Source organism: Thamnophis sirtalis, unplaced genomic scaffold (genome assembly GCF_051295495.1).
Source record: "Thamnophis sirtalis isolate CommonGarterSnake01/CBP01778 unplaced genomic scaffold, rThaSir2_p1.2 scaffold_15, whole genome shotgun sequence".
NCBI classification, from domain to species: Eukaryota; Metazoa; Chordata; class Lepidosauria; order Squamata; family Natricidae; genus Thamnophis; species Thamnophis sirtalis.
The window spans coordinates 33145974-33166869 of record NW_028261395.1 but is presented as its reverse complement, the minus strand read 5'-3'; the positions used below and the strand labels follow the sequence as shown (position 1 = coordinate 33166869).

Here is a 20896-nt window from a genome sequence, read left to right as displayed (position 1 = left end):
TATTGCTATTGCTATGTCGTTGAGCTTTTCCAGTGAAGGGAGCCTATTGGATGCATTGCCATTGTTGAAGACATTAAGGGATCTGGTAAGGAAATAATGACCAGATGAGTCATAGGTTGTCTAATATTATCTAAATTCAAACTTGCTTTACAAAATTATCCTGGAGACAGACATTCAAGAGAGGCCCAGACTTAACTAACGTTGAATTTATCATCACCCAACTTCAAATCTCTTAATGATTTCCCAATTTTACGTAAGCACTATAAGCTCCTAGAGACAGAATTGAGCCTTCAGGGATACCATTTTGAAGAACTGTCTCAAAATGACATCATTGGAAGTCTACCTTAAATTTCAAAACAGCAGCTCCTATTCCCAAATCTCTCTGATGATCCACAAAGAATCTAGTATTGCTAGCATCAAAAATTGCTGATTCAGATTTACAACCTGAAATGTTGTAAATTGCTTGGCTGCTTTAGGATTTATGCCTCACCCCTAAAAAAAAAAGCTTTTTGTAAAAAAAAAGAAAAAAGGCATAATATAGCATTTGTTTGTTTTTGCTGTGACAAAATTGAAAACGTATGCAATCCAATCTTATGCATTTTTTCTTAATCATCATGCCTTTTCTTTAACATTTGTTTTCAACCGTGTAAAGGATTACAGCTTTAGGGGGAAAGTCAATACTATTGATGGAATTTCATCTGACAGTGAACAAAACCAGGATGATTTTCTCCAAAGCCTTCAAATGCAGGTGGAGCCTATTTATGAGACCGAAATATTTGGGGATGGAGAGAGAAGGGTAAAGGGTCATACTAGATGACTCCCAATTCCCACCCTTGAATCAGCATGAAAAAAAAAAATCCTAGAAAAACTTACATGGTAAAAAGCCACACTGAGGACAATGAAGCGTATTTTCAAGTAAATGTCGGACTGCACGGTTAATCTAATTTGACAAATCACACTGGAAGCCTTGAGGTTTTGACACACGCTGTTCATTCATTCAAGTGTAAAGTATCAACTAATGTGCAAATTAGTGCAGCCAAGGGCAGCCCCCAAACCTTTCTACACAGACTTTCAGGCTGTCCCAGGTTGCAGTGGGAGTGTGACTTTCAAGGTTTTTTAAAAATGTATTTATAAAGAACTGCTTCAGTCTACAAGTTCTCTAAGCCAAAAGAACTCATAATCTTCCAGGTTCTAGCCTGATGCCTTAACCACTATACCAAACTGTAAACACACAGTCATATGAAAATGAAATATTAACAATTTAATAACAACATGTGGCACATTCCCGACAATGGGGATCTAGAGATAAATATTTTTATCCTGAATGGGCCTTTTCAGTTTATTTCAATGGCCTTAAGAGCCAAGCACGGATAATAATTTTACCAACAGAATTAGACTGAACAAAGTGCATTCCTAATGCAATTAAAAGAAACGGAAACTACTAAACAGTACTATATATTCAAGTTGCAAAACTCTTTCCTCCTTATCAAAATGCCCAAGGAAATGAATCTTAAAACACCAGAAAGGAGTTAAAAGAATAGGGGGCTGTTTTCTGGAAGGAAAAGAAAAAGTATGAAGAAAAGGGTGAAGCAGCAAAACCTCACTCTACAATGAGATCAAGAGAAATCAAAGAAAAAGACAGGCAGAAATGCTAAAATTTCTCCTTTTCTTGAACAGGATGCCGTTGAATAGCAATAGCAATAGCAGCAATAGCAGTAGACTTATATACCGCTTCATAGGCCTTTCAGGCCTCTCTAAGCGGTTTACAGAGAGTCAGCATATTGCCCCCAACAATCTGGGTCCTCATTTTACCCACCTCGGAAGGATGGAAGGCTGAGTCAACCCTGAGCCAGTGAGATTTGAACTGCTGACCTGCTGATCTAGCAGTAGCCTGCAGTGCTGCATTTAACCACTGCGCCACCTTGGCTCGTAGTCACTTTAATTCCTTGTTTTAATTACTTCCCATTTTAAACTCCCATCATTCTTTTTTAGTGACTTGGGCAGAGATTTATTAAATAGTCAAAACGAAATAAGCAACAGCATTTAGACTTATGGTATATACCGCTTCATAGTGCTTTTACAGCCCTCTCTAGGCGGTTTACAGAGTCAGCATATTGCCCCCAACAATCTGGGTCCTCATTTTACCCACGTTGGAAGGATGGAAGGCTGAGTCAACCTTCAGCCTGGAGAGATTTGAACTGCCAAATTGCAGGCAGCCAGCAGTCAACAGAAGTAGCCAGTCAACAGTACTGCACTCTAACCACTGTGCCACCAAGGTTCATAATGAAACATCTTCAAGCAAACAGCCAAGCTCAAAAAGCACCAAGGACTTTTACTTCAATCCTGAGCTAAAGATGTTCTCTTCTACTGCAACCTCATTTACGTGCAAAGTTTGAATATGTCCTTTTGAGGTCACTTCAAGGCACTTTACAAGGCAAAATGTAAGCAGTAATATAAAACGGGGAAATAAAAAGACAGCTCCGAAGTTTTAAAATAAATGCAGCACTTGACATTAAGGAATTAAAAATGGACATCCATGTCTTATCATTATCCAATTTCATCCTCCAAGTAGATTATCTATTCTACATGGAATTATGCACTAAGTTTTATTTTCAGTATTCTTTTTCCACAAATATTAATTTTCCCAAGACATATTATTGACAAGATAAACAAACTCTGGAACAATCTTGCAAGGAAATCAAAGCACAGTGCATTACTGCTAACAATGCTTCTACAAGATTTTATAAAATAAAAAATAGCAAGATCAGCTCACTCTGATTTATAACAGAGCAGAATTTAGTCTGTGCTAAAATTCATCTGATTCCCATTATGACTACCAAGCCAACAGCCCCATCTGACAGCTTCATCTCAAGCTTCCATTTACAATATTTATTTTATTTTTATTTTATTTTTATTTAATTAGTTTGTATGCCGCCCACTCTCTAGAGACTCAGGGCGGCTTACAAGTAAAAAAAGGGAAAGGGAAACATACAAAAAACAAAACAACATTAGAAGGTCCACAACATTCACAACTTAGGATGGGGCTGAACAGAATCAACAGCCCCAGGCCTGCCAGAACAACCAGGTCTTAGTCGCTTTGCGGAAGGCCAGAAGGGTAGTAAGGGTCCGGATCTCAATGGGGAGATCGTTCCATAGGGCCGGAGCAGCTACAGAGAAGGCCCTCCCCCGGGGAGTCACCAGTCGACATTGACCGGCAGATGGAATCCGGAGGAGGCCTAGTCTGTGCAATCTTATGGGCCTCTGGGAGGTAACTGGCAAGAGGCAGTCTCTCAGGTTGATAATACTGTATCAACAATTCTCTCAAATCCAGAATTTGTTTACACCTGACAACAGATAATTTAATATCGATTGATATAATGGAAGTATTATTGTAAACATCTTTACAATAAACTTGAAGATTGGGTTGAATCAGAATATAGGTTTGCCAAAGAGCAGGCTGATTTCAGAGAAAGGCATCTGATTATAGCTGATACTCTTACTTTATAACATCTAATGGAAAAATATACTGCTTAAAGGTGAATCCACATTATATGCCACTTTCAATGAATTTAAGTTTGCATTTGATTTTATCTCTAGATCAAGGATGTGGTGCAAACTTTAAAAATCTACCAAGATTGGCGCGTGCGATTGTTGATGACTATATTAAAATTCTAGCTTAAAAGTCTGTTGTAATGTGCAGGGACATCACACTAGAGGAAACTTTATGCAAAGATGATTTAGGTAGAACTACATTATTTAATGTGTATATTAATTCTGTAGTGACTTGGTTAAACAGTTTCTCCTACCACCCTCCAGTACTAGCGAATAAACACACTGCAACACTTTTGTATGTGATTGACACAGTACTGTTGTCTTATATAGCCATTGGTTTAAAAGGATCTCTATGCATGTTGGCTGAATGCTGTCAAGATGAAACATTGGAAATGAATTATACCAAAGCTGGGATCTTTCTGTTTGCTTGGCAACTTAAGGGACAACTGATAGAGTAAGTTAAAATCTTAAAATATTGGGTGATAGTATATAACCGTGATGGCGAATCTATGGCACATGTGCCAGAGGTGGCACACAGAGCCCCCTCTGTGGGCGTGCGTGCCATCTCCAGCTGCTCTTCTAGCTTCCGGTGCATGCATGCGCACTGGCCAACTGGTCATCGTGTATGCCGGAATGCCAGAAACCTGAAGACCATGTGCACCAGCTGGTTGGTCTTTGGGTTTCCGATGCTCTGGTGCACACGCACGTGCGTGGATTCTGGTTTGTGTACTCGGTGCTGAAAAGGTTCTCCATCACTGGTATACAAGATAAGATTACTTTATTGCCATTTTTTTTACTGTGAGCATACCTGCAGCACATTAAAAATGAAATTCTGTTGCCTGTTCTCAAAAGAGCAGTCCTCTAGTAAGCGTTGGGTCCATTATTATTATGCTGTCCCAAATGCTCCCAAATCAGGTATGCCCCTAAATCAGGTGATCTTGCCTTTATTCTGGAGAGGCACTATTTATACCAGCTGTCCTTAAAAAGTTTTCTCGGCAGAGATTTAGTTGCACAGTTTTTATCTAGGTGTTTAGGATCATATAGCTGTTGTATCTCTCTCCTAAAATTTTAGGCATTATTTTTCAAGTAGTGTGAAGTGTCAAATATTATCCTTTGAGACAACTAACATTACAGTGACCAGTATCTGGCTGTGTGTGGATTAGCAGGAGACCCTATACCATTCCAGACAAGTGGCTGTCTAGTCTCTTCTTAAAAGCCTCCACTGATGGTACATCCACAACTTTGGAGACAGCCATTCACTGATTAATTGTTCTCACTGTCAGGAAATTTCTCCTTAGTTCCAGGTTAGATCTCTCTTTGATAAGTTTCCATCTGTTACTTCTTGTCATGCCCTCAGGTGCTTTGGAGAAAAGGTCAACCCTCTCTTCTGTGTGGCAGCCTCTCAAATACTGGAAGATTGCTATAAAGTCACCCCTTGTTCTTCTCTTTATTAGACTAGACACACCCAGTTCATGCAACCGTTAATTGTATGTTTTCCCCTAATCATCTTTGCTGCTTTTCTCTGCACTCTTTCTGGAGTCACATCTTCTTCTTTCCTTTCTTCATGATCAAAAGTGGACATAATATTCTAGGTGTGGTCTTACCATAGTATAAAGCAGTACTAACCCTTCAAGTGATCTTAATACTAAGATAAAGGTTCCCCTTGCACATATGAGCTAGTCGTTCCCGACTCTAGGGGGCGGTGCTCATCTCCATTTCAAAGCTGAAGAGCCAGCACTGTCCAAAGACTTCTTTGGTCATGTGGCCAGCATCACTAAATGTCGAAGGCGCACGGAACGCTGTTACCTTCCCACCAAAGGTGGATCCTATTTTTCTACTTGCATTTTTACATGCTTTCAGACTGCTAGGTTGGCAGAAGCTGGGACAAGTAACAGGAGCTCACTCCATTACACAGTGCTACAGATTCAAACTGCCTAACTGCCGACCTTTCTGATCAATAAGCTCAGCATCTTAGCTACTGAGCCACCATGTCCCTTTATGATCTTGATACTATCCTTATTTTATTTTTTGCAGAGTTACTTATTTAAGAGGAGTGGTTATATAAATTATCTAAAGTAAATAAATATGTTGTTTTAAAGTGTACACCCCTCTCAGTCATGTTATGTGGGCGACAATATAAATTGATTGAATGAACAAATTTTGTTTTATCATGACATCATATGCACCCATGTAAAGTGGCCTAACACTTTCCCATTCATGAATGATCGTAGAGCTGATCCACACTTCACAGGAAAGATTATTCTTTTCCATCAACCATTATAATCACAGTGAATTCAATCTGACAGACCCCGTCTTTGCATTATCACAAGTGTTCTTTGAATACTGCCCAAGACACTAACGGCATCTACAATGCTGAAGGAAATTCAAAATCGAATAAGTCTACATTTCCCATCAGCTAAATAGGCTATTCATTCAAGTCCAAGGGGGAAGAAATAGTTTCCTTGGCTGAGACATGAAAAGATTAATATCAATATAGGAGCATATTTTTCCACCCAAATACTTCAGATTTTAAACAACATCAAAGTTCAGAGATGCTCTCAGTCTTTCAGGCTCCTAGATCTGCTGTAAAACTTATTTTGATATACAGGGCTGACCCCCAGGGAACAAAAAAGTCAAGGTTTTGTTTGGCAAAGTTAAAATAAACTAGAAAAGGAAACTAAAACCAGCTTCCCTTCTAACATTATTGTCTGGGCTAAATGCTTCCTGCTGGTCTGGCCAATTTGCTTATAGCTCCATCCTCTGGCTAAACTCAGAGGTAGCCTGGATCTCTGTTTGACATCACTGAGAAGTCTCAGGCTTGAAATATGCCACAGAATCACATCTGATTCTCTCTTAAAAGTAGCCCTGAAGCACATTAACTCCTCCTGCTTGAAGAAAGCTATTTTTACTGTGATAAACCACAACAATAAACTGCTCTATTTCAGAAAAAAAGATGAAAAATTATATATATTTTCTCCTCTTTTCAGGATTATTAGTCTTTTATATATTTCACTGTTTTGAGTTAGTTATAAAAGCAATAAAGATGCCATGAAAACCAAATAAATACATTTGTTTTGGTTACCAATCGTATGTGGTGGGATTCAATTTTTTTTACTACCAGTTCTGTGGGTGTGGCATGGTGGGCATAGCATGGCTTGGTGGGTGTGGCATGGCAGGCTGTCTCAATTTCCTCCCCACTCCAGGGGAAGGATGCTGCAAAATCCCCATTTCCTCCTGATCAGCTGGAACTCAGTAGGCAGAGAATAAATGGGGGCGTGGCCAGTCAGAGGTGGTATTTAACGGTTCTCCGAACTACTCAAAATTTCCGCTACCAGTTCTCCAGAACTGGTCAGAACCTGCTGAATACTGCCTCTGTATCATACGGTATTTTATTATTTTACTTTTTTAAAAAATTTCTGGTGACTAAATTATCAAGATGCCAGAAGCCCAGGTTGTTAATTAACAGAAATCATCAAGCATAGAGTAATATTCAAAGGTGAGGAACATCTGCCTTTCCAGCTGGTGCTGATCTATCTTTGTGCATAGCCAATGAAGGTGTAGTCTAGCGGAAGTTGTAATCCAGCAACACCTGGAAAGCTCTAGATTTCCCACTCTTGAATTGGTTGTAACAATACAGTAGAAAGGTTGCATTTAAGGCATCACAGAAAATAGAGACCAAGGTGAGAAGAGGGTAAAGTACATACAAGTACTGTATTTTTCTGAGTATAAGACACACCAAGATTTTGAAGAGACAATTTTTTAAAAAAAAGTTTTTGCACTCTGCAAATCTCCCAAAAACAGCCAAACGGACACATTTTTTTTTGTCAAAAAAATGTCATGCATTGCCTTTAGGAGGCTTGTAGAGTCTCCTGGGGGCTGGAAGGGCCAAAAATGAGTAAAGAATGGCCCATTTTTCATGAAAACGGGCCTGCTTTTTGCCAAAAAAGGGCATGCATAGCCTTTAGGAGGCTTATAGAGGTTTCCTGCGGGCTGGGGGGGGGACGAAAACGAGTAAAAAACTGCCTGTTTTTTGCTCATTTCTACCCTTCCCAGTTCCCAGGAGCATTCTAGTAGCTTTCTAAAGGCTATGCAGGCCATTTTTGCAAAGGGGCAGAGTTTTGGGAAGCCAAAAATGCTGTATTTAGTGTATACGACGCACCCAGATTTTCACCCTCTTTTCTGAGGGAAAAAGGTGCGTCTTATATTCCAAAAAATACAGTAGTTGTTTTAAGTAAATTGTTTTACCATTCAAAGATACAAAGGCACTTAAAAATGATTTATAACAGTTATTCACACTTATGACCATTATGATCCCTATGGACAGATGATCAAAACTTGGACACTTGGCACCTGGCATGTATTTATTACAGTTGCAGTGCCTTGGGGTCACGTGCTCCTCTTTTGCAGCCTTCTGACAAGCAAAGTTGATGAAGAAGCCAGATTCACTTAACAACCCAGTTGCAAACTTAACAATTGCAGTGATTCACTTGCAACTATGACAAGGAAGGTCATACAATGAAGGAAAACTCACTTAACTGTCTTGCTTAGCAACAGAAACTTTAGATTCAATTGTGTTCGTAAGTTGGGGACTCCCTGCAATTCCAACAGAATAGATGTTGAAAGGAAGCATAATAGGGCAATTCTTTCCGCTTTGCTGGAGCTACAGACATGAAAAGGAGCCCTGCTCTAAAAGACTACAACACAACAGTTGTAAGACAAAATGTAAAAGGAAACAGAAAATTTTTGAAATCAAAGCAGGCAGTTTTTCTGAATGCACTCCATATTGAAAGCAACACTATCATCTTGAAATAAATCCAACCAGCAATATTCAATTATTAGAATAGAACAGGATTATTCTCCAAAGCACCGAAGGGCAAGACAAGAAACAATGATTGGAAACTAATCAAAGAGAGAAGCAACCTAGAACTAAGGAGAAATTTCCTAACAGTAAGGACAATTAATCAGTGGAACAGCTTGCCTCCAGAGATCGGGGGGGGGGGGGACACACTGGAAGAAGAATCTAGACACTAGACAGTCACTTATCTGAAATAGTATAGGTTCTCCTGTTTGAGCAGGGGAGTGGACTAGAAGACCTCCAAGGTCCTGTCCAGCTCATTCATTCTATTCTATTCTAGGACAGAGTGGAGTGTTAACCATCTCCTTCAAAACATTAATCACAATTAAATACCAAATATATATTTTGAATGATATTTGCTAACAAAGTATTCACCACCTCTTTTGAAACTTCTGTTCTTAATCGCTCAAAAATTATATGAAGTGCATTCTACTTAATGCCTGCTCTGCAACAGAATTCACATGCAAAACTTTAGGTCAGGAGCATCCAACCTTGGCCACGTACTAGCTGGGTAATTCTGGGAGTTGAAGTCCGCAAGCTTAAAAGCAGTGGTGGGATTCAATTTTTTTTAACTACTGGTTCTGTGGGTGTGGCTTGGCTTGGTAGGTGTGGCAGGGGAAAGGTACTGTAAAATCTCCATTCCCTCCCACTCCAGTGGAAGATTACTGCAAAATCCGCATTTCCTCCTAATCAGCTGGGACTCAGGAGACAGAGAATAGATGAGGGCGGGGCCAGTCAGGGGTGGTATTTAGCGGTTCTCCGAACTACTCAAAATTTCCGCTACCGGTTCTCCAGAACTGGTTAGAACCTGCTGAATACCACCTCTGCTTAAAAGTGGCCAAGGTTGGACACCTCTTGTTTTAACGGGTTTGATTTCAGTGAATCTCATACCATCGGAAAGCCAACCATTATTTCTCATTAAGGGCAAACAGATTTCAGACACTTTGATCAAAATTCCAGTAATTCAAGCAATATTAAAACAAAATCTGTTTACCTCTGCAGGCTGCTTTGAGGGTGGAATGGACGGCAAGGGCTTCTTCAGTTCTTCACATTTTCTCTTTTTACATATCCGGTGGCTAGTTTTGCGTTTCCTACAGCAGCTACACTCTTCACAGTTAGTTTTCCGCAGACAAGGCTCACAAACTCCACAGCGCCTTCTTTTTTTCTTTTCCACCACAGGTTGCAAAGAGGCAAGGCACCCACCAGTTGGAGATTCAAAAGATGGGGGCTCGGATGCCCCCACTGTGTTGGGGTCACATTTCCTGGGGTCCTGGGGACAGAGTGTGATTTTTCCATCTCTTCCAAGCTGTAACAAGGGATCGGATTGCCTTGAAATAGACTTGTCAGACGGCACCGTCCTTGGTTCTTTCCCCTCTCCTGCACCCAAGGGCAGCCTTGCATTAGGGGACTGTGAAAAAACTTCATTAGACGCTTCCCTGCTGACTGGGCTAGTGGTGTTTCTATCTGGATTAAAGGGTGCAGAGGCTGGATCTGAACTGAATGTTTCTGCAGCAATCCGTTCCAGAGTCCGTTCCAGGTCATCCAAGGTGAAATTACTCAAAGAAATGCTAGAAATCTGTTCACAGACGGACTGTTCGTTTGGTTGCTGGTAGCTATAGCAGGGAGAAGAATCAAGTGTTTGGTTGCTTGGCACCAGCGTCAGATCCACTGGTATAGCGGCGTCTCCTGCAAGGTCTGGTTCTTTTAAGCATCCTTCTGATCCACAGGCACACTGCAAATACTTCTCTTCTGCAAAAGGAGGCTCAGCATCTGGTTTGTTCAGGGGTTCCGGCAGAGCACACGGGTCATCCAGATGCAATTTTGAGATCAGTTCAGAGGTAATCAAAACGGCAGCATCGGATTCATAGGGATGTAGCACCATATCGTGTCCAGTTTTGGAATGAGATTCCAGAGAAGTCTCTGGACTTTTATTCTGCAACGTCAGGTCTTGATCTGAGGAAAGGCTCAACATGGAAAAGGAATGTGAACAGAAATGTTCTGGGGGGACAGGAGGTAAATTCAGGTTACTCGTCACATATGGTTCTACGGACGTCCCCAATTCATCTTCCTGTACCCTTAAAGTAGTGTCAAAGTCAAGGTGTAATTGGTGGATTAGAGGCTCAGACAAAATTTCATTTGAGGTATTAGTAAACAAATCTTCTAGGGCCTGCTCACGGGAAACAAATTCTTCACATCTGTGTTCTTCTTCAAGTATTCCTGAATTACAAGCATCGGTCACACCATTATTAGAAAAAGAAATTTTTGAGGGGTGCATTATCCCTCTTTTTTTGGCTTGATTATCATCTACAGAGGACCAGCCTGCTTCCTGAGAACATGGGGCCTTGTCTCCTTTGGGAGAAGGTAATTCACTATTCAAGTTTAAATCTCGTGCAAAAGCTCTTGTAGTCTGTTCAACGTCTTTCCTTTCTAGTGCAGAGGAAATTCCTGATCTGGCTTTCTGTTTTTTTCTTGGGCCACTCTTTTTGGCTTTTGAGATTGTCGATGCTTGAAACAGCCTATGGGAAAACGGTTTCCGGCGAAGAGTCATGGAAAATCCACCGCAGCTCAAAGGAGGCTGGTTGTGGAAGATAACATTATCCGTTAATTCCAGGTTCATCCAAGAAGTTCCAGAAAAGGCTTTGGTTACACTGCTCCGGAGAAATCGGCATGGCGAACTTAATGGAGGTTTACGTCTTTGGGATTTTTTCTTGCCATCGTTCTGGTCTTCTATTAATTTTCTACAGCCTGTAGGACACTCTTTCTTTGAGGACTCTTTCTTGGCATCTTTTATTCCTTGACAAGATTTCTTTTTAACAGGACTCGGTTTCTTTTTGCTTATCTCCTCTTTTTTAATTAATCGTGAAGATCTGGCATCCCGGGCCATTTCTATCAAACTTTAGATGTGTCACTGGAATTAAGAGTTCATGGAGTCTTGCAAATGTTCCTCATTTCAGGAGAAGCCTGTACATTTGTCAGGACATTCTCTGTGTAGTACAGAGCTGAAATAGAAAGAAAGAACAATAAAAGTATTGGGAAGAATTTTAGGTTTCAAGTAAAAGCTTTAGAACATTCATGTCACTTTTTATAATCTCTGTAGCTTTAACATCGAATTTGCAAGATGCATCAAAAGCTGCACAGGCTAAGAATTAAGAGGAAAAGTGATATAGCTAGCAGCTTGCTTAAGGCACGGAAGGGGTGGGGGAATGGAGTAAGACAATCCTGTTCATAGTTCCAATTTGTTTAGCTCTATGCTATGGAATAATATTAAAAGTATAGCACATGTTTTTTGGCAGCAAAGTCTGGATGAAATAGATTTTCTTTCATCTGAAGGTAGTGCTTTATTTTTTTTTATAGTATTGTATATAATGCTTTACTTTTTGAAGGCTTGTATTTCCCCCAAGTCTTAAAGTATTGCTGGAGGACAAACAAAACAGAAGGTTGAAGGGTACTGAATCCACTGAACACCAATATAAATGGAAAAGCAAAGCTTCCTCCCCCACTTTAAACTGACAAGCACTGAATAATGAAGCAAACATGAAGAGTTGCGACATCCCCTTTCTCTTAAGATTTTCAAAGCAGTCTTGGCAAGTTTTAGAGACAAGTAATTGGAAGCCCCAAAACCTTTTGAAATAGGAAGCACTGCTAACTTCTACACCCACATGCTTTGCTTAATGGCATACCCACTATTTATTTTCCCCTACTATGCCAAGAGGGCAGTGCAGAAGATCTGCAGAATTTACAGAAATGGGTATCCAAAAGTAGCTCCTTGCCAAAGGAGATTTTCTATCTCTTCACTATCTCTATCGAAGAGCCGAGGTGGCGCAGTAGTTAGGGTGCAGTACTGCAGGCCACTTCAGCTGTTATCTGCAGTTCAGTGGTTCTAACCTCACCAGCTCAAGGTTGACTCAGCCTTCCATCCTTCCGAGGTGGGTGAAATGAGGACCCAGACTGTGGGGGCGATATGCTGACTCTGTAAACCGCTTAGAGAGGGCTGAAAGCCCTATGAAGCGGTATGTAAGTCTAACTGCTATTGCTATTGTTCTTCTCCTGGGCCTGAGACAATACACAGTGCTTACTATCTGTTAGTAAATATCCATCTCTGTTTAGAGATCCTTGGCTTATTCAAAATGTTCATTTCCTTGCCAGGTGTGAGTGACCAGGACTGGGCCCAACCATTTAAACCCCAAAGGCAAAACATTTGGACTGTAGCTTTCACTGTCATCAGACTTCTGCTTATCTCCATTTTAAGAACTTGCAGAGCAGAATTTCATTCATTTGCCCAGAACACTGAAACATGTGGATCAGCTCTCTTGATTGGGACAGAGAATACTGGTTGGTTGCAACCTCATCTGACTTTCATATAAAGATGTCTCTGGGCCTGACTTGGAAAATCCCTTCATAAAGATAATGTTTTTCTTGATGGTACAACCACCAGTGGCTTTGAAGGGGAGGAGTGCAAAATTATGTGCTAATGAGGAAAAAAAAATCAACAGCAAAGGGGTAAGCAAATTTATGGTCCGTTAAAAAAAATGTGGAAGTACTGAGAGCACACCTTGGTTACCTTTACAAAATGGTTGCTGGAGATAGCATTGCCTGCTCACAAAATGGCCGTCATTATGAATGCAGTCAACTACAAATCATCAATTAATCCAAAAGCAAACAATTGCAAAATTGTTCTCCTTTAACCTCAAGGATGCTTTTTAACCCCTACTTTTTTCTCCTTTTCTTGAGCAATAAAGTAAATAAAAATAAATAAAATAAATAAAAATAAATATAGAGTGCAATCACGTTCCCCTCATTTTATACTTCCTGTCATGTCTATGTGAGGTCCTGAGGAATTCTTGCCAATAAAGTTGCCCGTCTTTTGCTTTGCAGATACCATATTGCTATATCATTATTTTGATCCATTTTTTAAATGCCGGGTTGGGTCCCAGATGTGCAGCTGCCAAGGGGAACCCTTTTGCCTCTCTCTGCTCTAAGAAAGAACACGAAAAGACCAGACACTATGTTTGACTCAGTTAGTTCTGCTGTTCGCCTCTAGAGTTGTTGGATACGAGATGGACAACTAAATTTCCTAAATAAATACATTCATCCAGCAAAAGCTACCATCTTCAACACAGTGTCTATCAGATGGATGTTCCCTTAACTCCCCTAATTTGGCATACAACAATTTCATATCTCACAAATGAAGGCAAATATACATGTCCCAGGATAATGCTGCAGGATCCAATCTAGGTCAGTCACAGGAACCAGAGGTTCAGTTTTCCGAACTTTCAGCTAGTGCTGGAGCCCATCCTCAGGGAACTTCTCTCTAGCGGAGTGTGTTAGCACTTCTCTCTAGCACACAATCTCTCAGAGAGGTTCCCGAGGATAGGCTCCAGCACAAGTTTGAAAGAAGACTAAACCTCTGGTCCCAGATTGGATCAGGGGTAAAATTCAGCAGGTTCTGACAGGCTCTGAAATACCAGTAGCGGAAATTTTGAATAGTTTGGAGAACCGGGAAATACCACATCTGGCTGGCCCCAGAGTTGGGTGGGAATGGACATTTTGCAATATCCTTCCCCCTGCCACGCCACCAAGCCATGCCCACAGAACCGGTAGTAAAAAAAAATGGATTTCATCACTGGATTGATCCTGCAATTTTATATCTAGTAGCCCACAAGGATCATCAAACTTCCAATTATTTTACATCTTTTACATGGCTTGACATCTGTTGCACAAGAGAACCTCAAAATGTTCCTGAAATGAGATTTCATGCAGCTATAGCCCTATAGCAAATGCCCTATGGATAACTGATAAACATCAATACCATACTGACAACTGATAAACCTATCAAGATGAAAGCTGGCTTCCTGTCTAACTGGAATGTTCCAGGGATATTTAAATTTGTTTTGGAATTTGGCGGTTGCTTATAAAGTTGTGGTTTGTATGGACTGCCTTTACATCTGTGCTCCTAGTACAGGGGTCTCCAAACTTAGCAACTTTAATATTTGTGGACTTCAAGTCCCAGAATTCCTCAAGACTGGAATTCTCAGAATTCTGGCTGAGGAATTCTGGGACTTGAAGTCCACAAGTCTCCTGTTCTAGAACATTGCCCCCCCAACCTTTAGGACACCAGGGACCAATTCCATGAAAAAAGTTTTTCCGTGGACTGGGAGCGCATGGTTTTGTGTGCTGCCTGCATCCCACAGATGGGACTTCATTTGTTTGCACAGCTGGGGGTTGGGGACTCCAGTCCTAAAATATCTATAAGGAGAATCAGTTTCTCTTCTAGATCCAAACTGCTCTGAACCTTTGCATGGACCTTCTATACAGTGCCACAGAGGTCCAGACTCCACTCATATGGGGGGGGGGGTAACACTGGACTAAAGGCTGACTAGGAAATATTTCTGGTCTTAGGGCAGCTGCCAGTCAAAACCTAAGCCTCAGCTAAGTGGAGCAATGATTCATACAGGACACAGCATTGCCAACAAAGATCTGAACTTATTGGCTACACTTTCTATGTTATAATGCATACATGATCCAATAAATTCAAACAAAAATATTTATTCATCAGAGAACCAGTTTGATCCAGTAGTTAAAGCTCCAGAGTAGAAACTGGGAGAGTATGTGTTCTAGTCCTGCCTAGAGCATGAAAATAGAGGGAAATAAGAGGAAAGAATATTTGTTCACAATTCTGAATTCTAAAATTCATTATTCTAAAAATAATGAAGGCAGAATAAAAAGTCTAAAATAAAAAATAACTAATATCCAATTAATTCAGTGAGGCTTTCTCCCAAATATAACTCCGGCCTATCTATCTATCTATCTATCTATCTATCTATCTATCTATCTATCTATCTATCTATCTATCTATCATCCATCTATCTATCTATCTATCTATCTATCTATCTATCTATCTATCTACCTACCTACCTACCTACCTACCTACCTACCTACCTACCTACCTACCTACCTACCTTTCTTTCTTTCTCTTTCATTCATTCATTCATTCATTCTTTACACTTTTCAGGCAAAAAGCTGAAAAATGCCTTTCATTTAAATTGTTTACAAAATAAAAGCAAGTAGTAGAGGGAAAACATAGAGGCAGTGGAAAAGAAATGTGGGGATTAAAAGACAACACCATTTTTTTCCTTGCAGGCCTTCAAAAATGCTGAAGGGAAAATGGTTTCTGCGTGCCCTAAGGTACTTAGAAAAATTAAACACAGCATGAATAGAAATAAGAATTGGATGCCAAAAGATATAGGCAACCCAAGAATTGGGAGAGTTGATTCTGCAAACCAGATGAAGAAATGATCGGTGTAATTATCACATTACTACTTCTATACTCATGGTTTTTCTACTGGCCAGATCAATAATCCAACTGGGAACCACTTAGAGAACACTAAACATCATCCCTGAAAAAGATAACAAACATCTTTATCATTATTCTCAAGAAATATGAATCCACATGCTCAAGGGGCCACCAAGAATTAACTTGACTTGGGTCTTTCCATTTTTTTCTTCTTCCAAAAAGTCTGGAAAGATTTCCTTTGTGCTCAGTCCAGCCAAGACAAGTTGTTTATATATTTTAACACCTTGATGAGGCCCCTGCAAGTACTATGTGGATTTCAAACTGGCATTAACCTCTGCTGGAAACCTTAAGTGTATATGAGGTCCAATAGATTGGACTACAGCCAATAAAACCATTTTTGAGGAATCCTTGGTGCTCTCTTAAGCTTGGCTGGGAATCCTGGCCGGGCAAGCTACTGTATATAAACGGAGAGCAAAGCCCTCCCTGGTGGAAAGGCTGCAAACAAACAACAGGCTCAAAGAGCACCAGAAACTCCACAGTTCAACCCTAAGCTACCTATATCTTCTATTAAAACCATTCTTTTCTGGGAAATATGACAAATGCACCATATGTTGCTTCAAGACTCAGATGATACCCTCCGGTTGCTTCCAAAGGGCTTTAATTCAGTCTTCTGTGAAAAGTCACAGAATAACGCACTTTTGCTTATATTAATGCTTTTGGTGGCAAAAGATGACTTTATCTGGATTTGTTCTAACATTCCATGCACAAGGCAGCACCACTGCACAATAAAAATGCTATCTACAAGCAGGTACATATTCTGTAAAGGTTCTGAGGAGAGTGACCTGTTGTCACTAAATAAGTGGAAACACACAACACACAAACCCATTTTCATAAAGGTGTCTCAGCTACAACTTGCTGCTGATTCTTAAAGGAAGAGAAAGTCTCTAAACGGTATTTTAAGTCATGTCAATTGTACCTTTTATTTGCTTTTACAGTTTGACAATTGCACATCAGCATTCTTAGAAATGACTCGCAGATTCTTTGACAAATGTCTGTTACAGGTAATCCTGGACTTACAACCACAATAGAGCCCCAAATTTCTATTGATAAGCAAGGCAGTTGTTGAATTTTATCCCAATTTACTACCTTTTTGGCTACAGTTGCTAAGCAAATCATTGTTGTTAAGTGAATTATGCAATTGTTAATCGAATCTGGCTTTCCCCCATTTGCTTATCCAAAGCTGGCAGGGAAGTTTTAAAATAGTGATCACATGACCCCAGGGAGAGTGGAACTGTCATTAATACCTGCCAGGTGCCATGTGGCCAAATTTTGATCATGTGACCATGGGGATGCTGCAAAAGTATGAAAAGCAATCATCAGTCACTTTTTAAAGTCCTGTTGTAATTTCAAACAGTCACTAAGCAAATTGTTTTAAATTGAGGAATACTTCTATTGGAACAATCCACCCCTCATCTTCCACAATGGATTTGTTCCGAAATACTTAAGAAGAACTTCACACTGTCCAGCCAAATACCAACACTAACAACGGTGCCCACTGATAAAAGAGGGAGACCTTTTGAATTGCCCACTTTATTCAAATGTGCAATCTGAAGGGTAATCTCCAGAAATGTTATTGGCCATGCAGCCAGATGATCTATTTCAACATTCAAGCAGCTGCAGGTCAGGAAGCATTCAAAATATTTATGACATTCCCAAATTACAAGTTATTCCAGATTGGACACCCCTCATGGCACATTGGATGCAGGAATGATGGCATGCACATTTTCATCACAGTGCAATCAGCCTTTATGTTAAAGGAAGGCAACTTTTTTTGAAACTGTAATGCGCAAGAGGGAGCCATACGCTAGAGAGAACTGTGATCGACCGCTGTTCCTCTGCACATTTGCTTAAGTGCTCAAGGATATGTACATCCATCTGTCACTCCTCTTTGCTGGTTGATGAAGATGCAGTTGTGGCCGAATCATCGTTGCAGTTTAATGAAACATTTGTGCATCACAACAAGAAAGGCACATTTTGAAAAGTCAAGACCCCCTTCATGGGTCTCAAAAGCCAACTTTTGCCCTTTGAAGTTGCTCTCCCTCAACACTGCTACTGAATAAATCAGGATGGCATGCATCCCCATGCCATGCAGACTTGTATTTCTGCTGGATTCTTCCAAACTGATTATCGCAAATCAATGGCTTGAAAGCGGCTTGCCTATCCTGGCCTCTGTCCCCGTGTTCAGAGGATCAAGAAAGAGGCCTTTTCTCCGCTTCAGAAAGTTCTCTACTCACTTCCTACCGCTTGCAAGACGAAGCCGCGACAGCGTTTAGGGAAGCAGAATTACAGTGAAAACCTTATGACATGGCCACATGGTCTGCAAGGGGCAGAAGGAACAAGGGCTAAAGGGGGAGAGGCAAGGCTGCCTGTCCTTCCAAACTTCTGCCTAGAATGTCGGTGAAGATTCTCCATCATCCCCGGTAGAGTTGACTGGAAGTTGAGTCATGGCAACTGGGCTTCTTTTTATTTGGGGTTTTTTAAAGCGTTGGGTTCGAAGAAGCTTCTTCAGTCTCAAGCAAGCAGGATCCTCCTAGCCAACTTGTTCCAGGCTGAAGAAGCTACTTGGAGAAGACACTACTCAGAGATGAAGCTACTTGGAGAAGAAGCTACTCAGGGAAGAAGCTCCTTGGACAAGGAGCAGCAGCAAGACATTTCAAAAGCAAAAAGGGCAAAACAAGTTTAGTTGCCTGTGTGACTCAACTTCCAAACTGCTGCCTAGCATGAGCCCCGCGGTTGCTCAACCGCAGAGAAAGAGAGAGATAGGACCTCCTTCCTCCAGAAGAAGCAAGTTATCAGCAATTGGGGAGGGGGGGGGAGGACGGGAAGAGAAGACCAATCCAGGCCTCGATTCTCATTTCAAGCAGATGGCTCCCTGCAGGGAAGAAAGGAGGAGGTGGGGTGGGGGTAGCATCTCCAGGATTTAGTAGCCCAAAAAGTGGTCGAGAGTCACGTCCTCGAAGGGGCTGAATAGCCAGTCAACAAGTTACATTCCATTTTAACTGCTTGACCATGCAAGAGAATGAGCCACGATGGGGCGTGGAAAAAAAACCCACTCCAGACCTTATTTCACTCTATGCCTCTTCAAACACCCCCCCCCAAAAAACCCCACACCCTTCCTTTCTCTCCCCCCCTCCAAGCTTCTGTTTAAAGCGAAGTTTAGAAGATGCCGTTTTAACTTTCGCAAAATCGAAAGCTTCGGAAAAGAAAAGTAAAAAGAAGAGGGGCGACCGGGGTTGCTGATCCGTCCTTTTAAATCGTTTTCTCTTTGTATGGAGATTTAAAAAACGACTTTGCCTGCCCACGGCGGGTTTTTTCTTCCAGGCTTGGCTTTGGTCGCTTTAAAAGGCAAATTTCGCAAATACTTGGATGCTTTTAAAAACGAAAAACCAGAAGAGAGGGAAGGAGAGGGAAGGAAGGGAGAGGAAGATGGGGAGGGTAGGAAGAGGAGAGAGGGCATGAAGGGGAAGAGGTAGAGAGGAGTAGGGGGGAGGAAAGGGAAAAGGAAAAGGAAAGAAGAGGAAAGAAGAGAGGAGGGAGGGAGAAAAGGAAAGTAGGGGAGAGGTACAACAAAATAGGTGTATGGGACAGTAAGCAAAGCAATCCCCATTATATATTTTAATTTTTATATGGAAAATTTAATGTTAAAATGTGATAAGACTAATAAGTAAGAGAATGCATACTTGTAAATGTGTTTATGAGACTAAAAATAAAAACTTTTTTTAAAAAAACACGAATATTTTACATTGGGCCCTAATTTTCCCCCAAACGTGCCAATGATCCGCCTTCCTTCCTTCCTTCCTTCCTTCCTTCCTTCCCTGATCATCAGCCGAAAAGTTTGTTGGCAGCGTGGAAAGTTTTTGCTGCAGAAAAAGCGATCCTGGTTTTTTTTGGGGGGGGCGAGGAAAGGGTCTCTTTGAACCACCCCAAAACCTCGCTAACCAGTTTCACGTGCGAAAAGGGCTTCGGCACCCCCTCTCCTCCTCCCCCCGCAGGATCGGCTCCCCCCGGGGCTCGATCCGCTGATACGTACCAGTTTGGCTGCCTTTTCAGGAAGAGCCTACGAGGCATGCATGGCTTTGCAATCCGCCAGCGCAGAAAAGCAAGGGAACTTCCATGGCTCCTCCAGCCGGCTTGTATTTTGCGGACAGGAGAGGGGGAGGAGGGGAGGGGGGAGAGAAAAAGTCCTCCAAGGTAAAGAGAAGCCCACCCACCCCCCGACCCCGAGCCCTGGGCAAAGAAAACGTGCTCTCCCAGCAGAGATCGCAACTTCCCCGGCCAGACCCGCTGGGAGGGAGGCTACTCCGCGCGGCGCTGCAGCCCTCTCTCCGGCCGGCCGAAGCCCTGGGGTGGAAAGTAAAACGCGAGCTGGATTCGCCACTGGAGCGGGATCGCTTTACTTTCTCCTGGGGGGTGGGAGGGTGCGGTCAGCAAGCCATGATTCCGAAATGGATTACTAGCAGCGGATCACTTAAAAAGTTAGAGCCTTCCTTATGACAGAATCAGATTAACAGAGTTGGAAGGGAATTTGCAGGTCCTCTAGTCCAACCCCCTGCCCAACCAGGAGACCCATCGGGGATGTGGTTCGATGTGGGTAATATTTTTCACTCCTCAGACTTGCACCCCACACCCCACCCGAGCTTGGATTTCCGTCTGTCAATGGAAACAGACATCCTAAGGAAATAAGATTAATTTAATTTTGATGAAGGGTGCAGTTGGTTTCCACCTTTTCGCATCCTGACCAATTCAACTTGTACCAATGTTTTGGAGATATCTCTACCACTTTTTGGAACATTATATTTACTCACATACTTATTAGCTTTTCACCAACGTAAACTAGGGAGTGACCCAAACAGTTTGAGAATATGTATTTTCTTAACAGGGATGTTATTACCCACTTTTAATGTCAATATTATTATTTTTAATATATTGTAAAAATTGATGTCTATTGCTGGTCTTTGATTGTAATAATTATATATATATATATATATATATATATATATATATATATATATATATATATATATATATATATATATATACATACACACACACACACACACACCCTGACCAATTCCAACAGGCATTTGAATGATCTGTATAATGGACATTTCGTACACACTAGTATTCTTCATAAA

General features: G+C 41.2%; 1 protein-coding gene across 2 annotated transcripts in view; it reads right to left on the bottom strand.

Annotated features, from left to right (window-relative positions):
* TET1 (tet methylcytosine dioxygenase 1) overlaps positions 1-19957 on the bottom strand; it is a 103400-nt gene extending 83443 nt beyond the window's left edge. For both annotated transcript variants that reach the window (XM_087702231.1, XM_087702230.1), the window contains exons 1-2: positions 19792-19957; positions 9402-11406 (exon numbers count right to left, since the gene is read on the bottom strand). In XM_087702231.1, coding sequence (XP_087558357.1) covers positions 9402-11291 — 1890 coding nt within the window. In that variant the 5' untranslated portion in view covers positions 11292-11406; positions 19792-19957. The remainder of the gene's footprint in view (positions 1-9401; positions 11407-19791) is intronic.
* Positions 19958-20896: the final 939 nt, after the last annotated feature.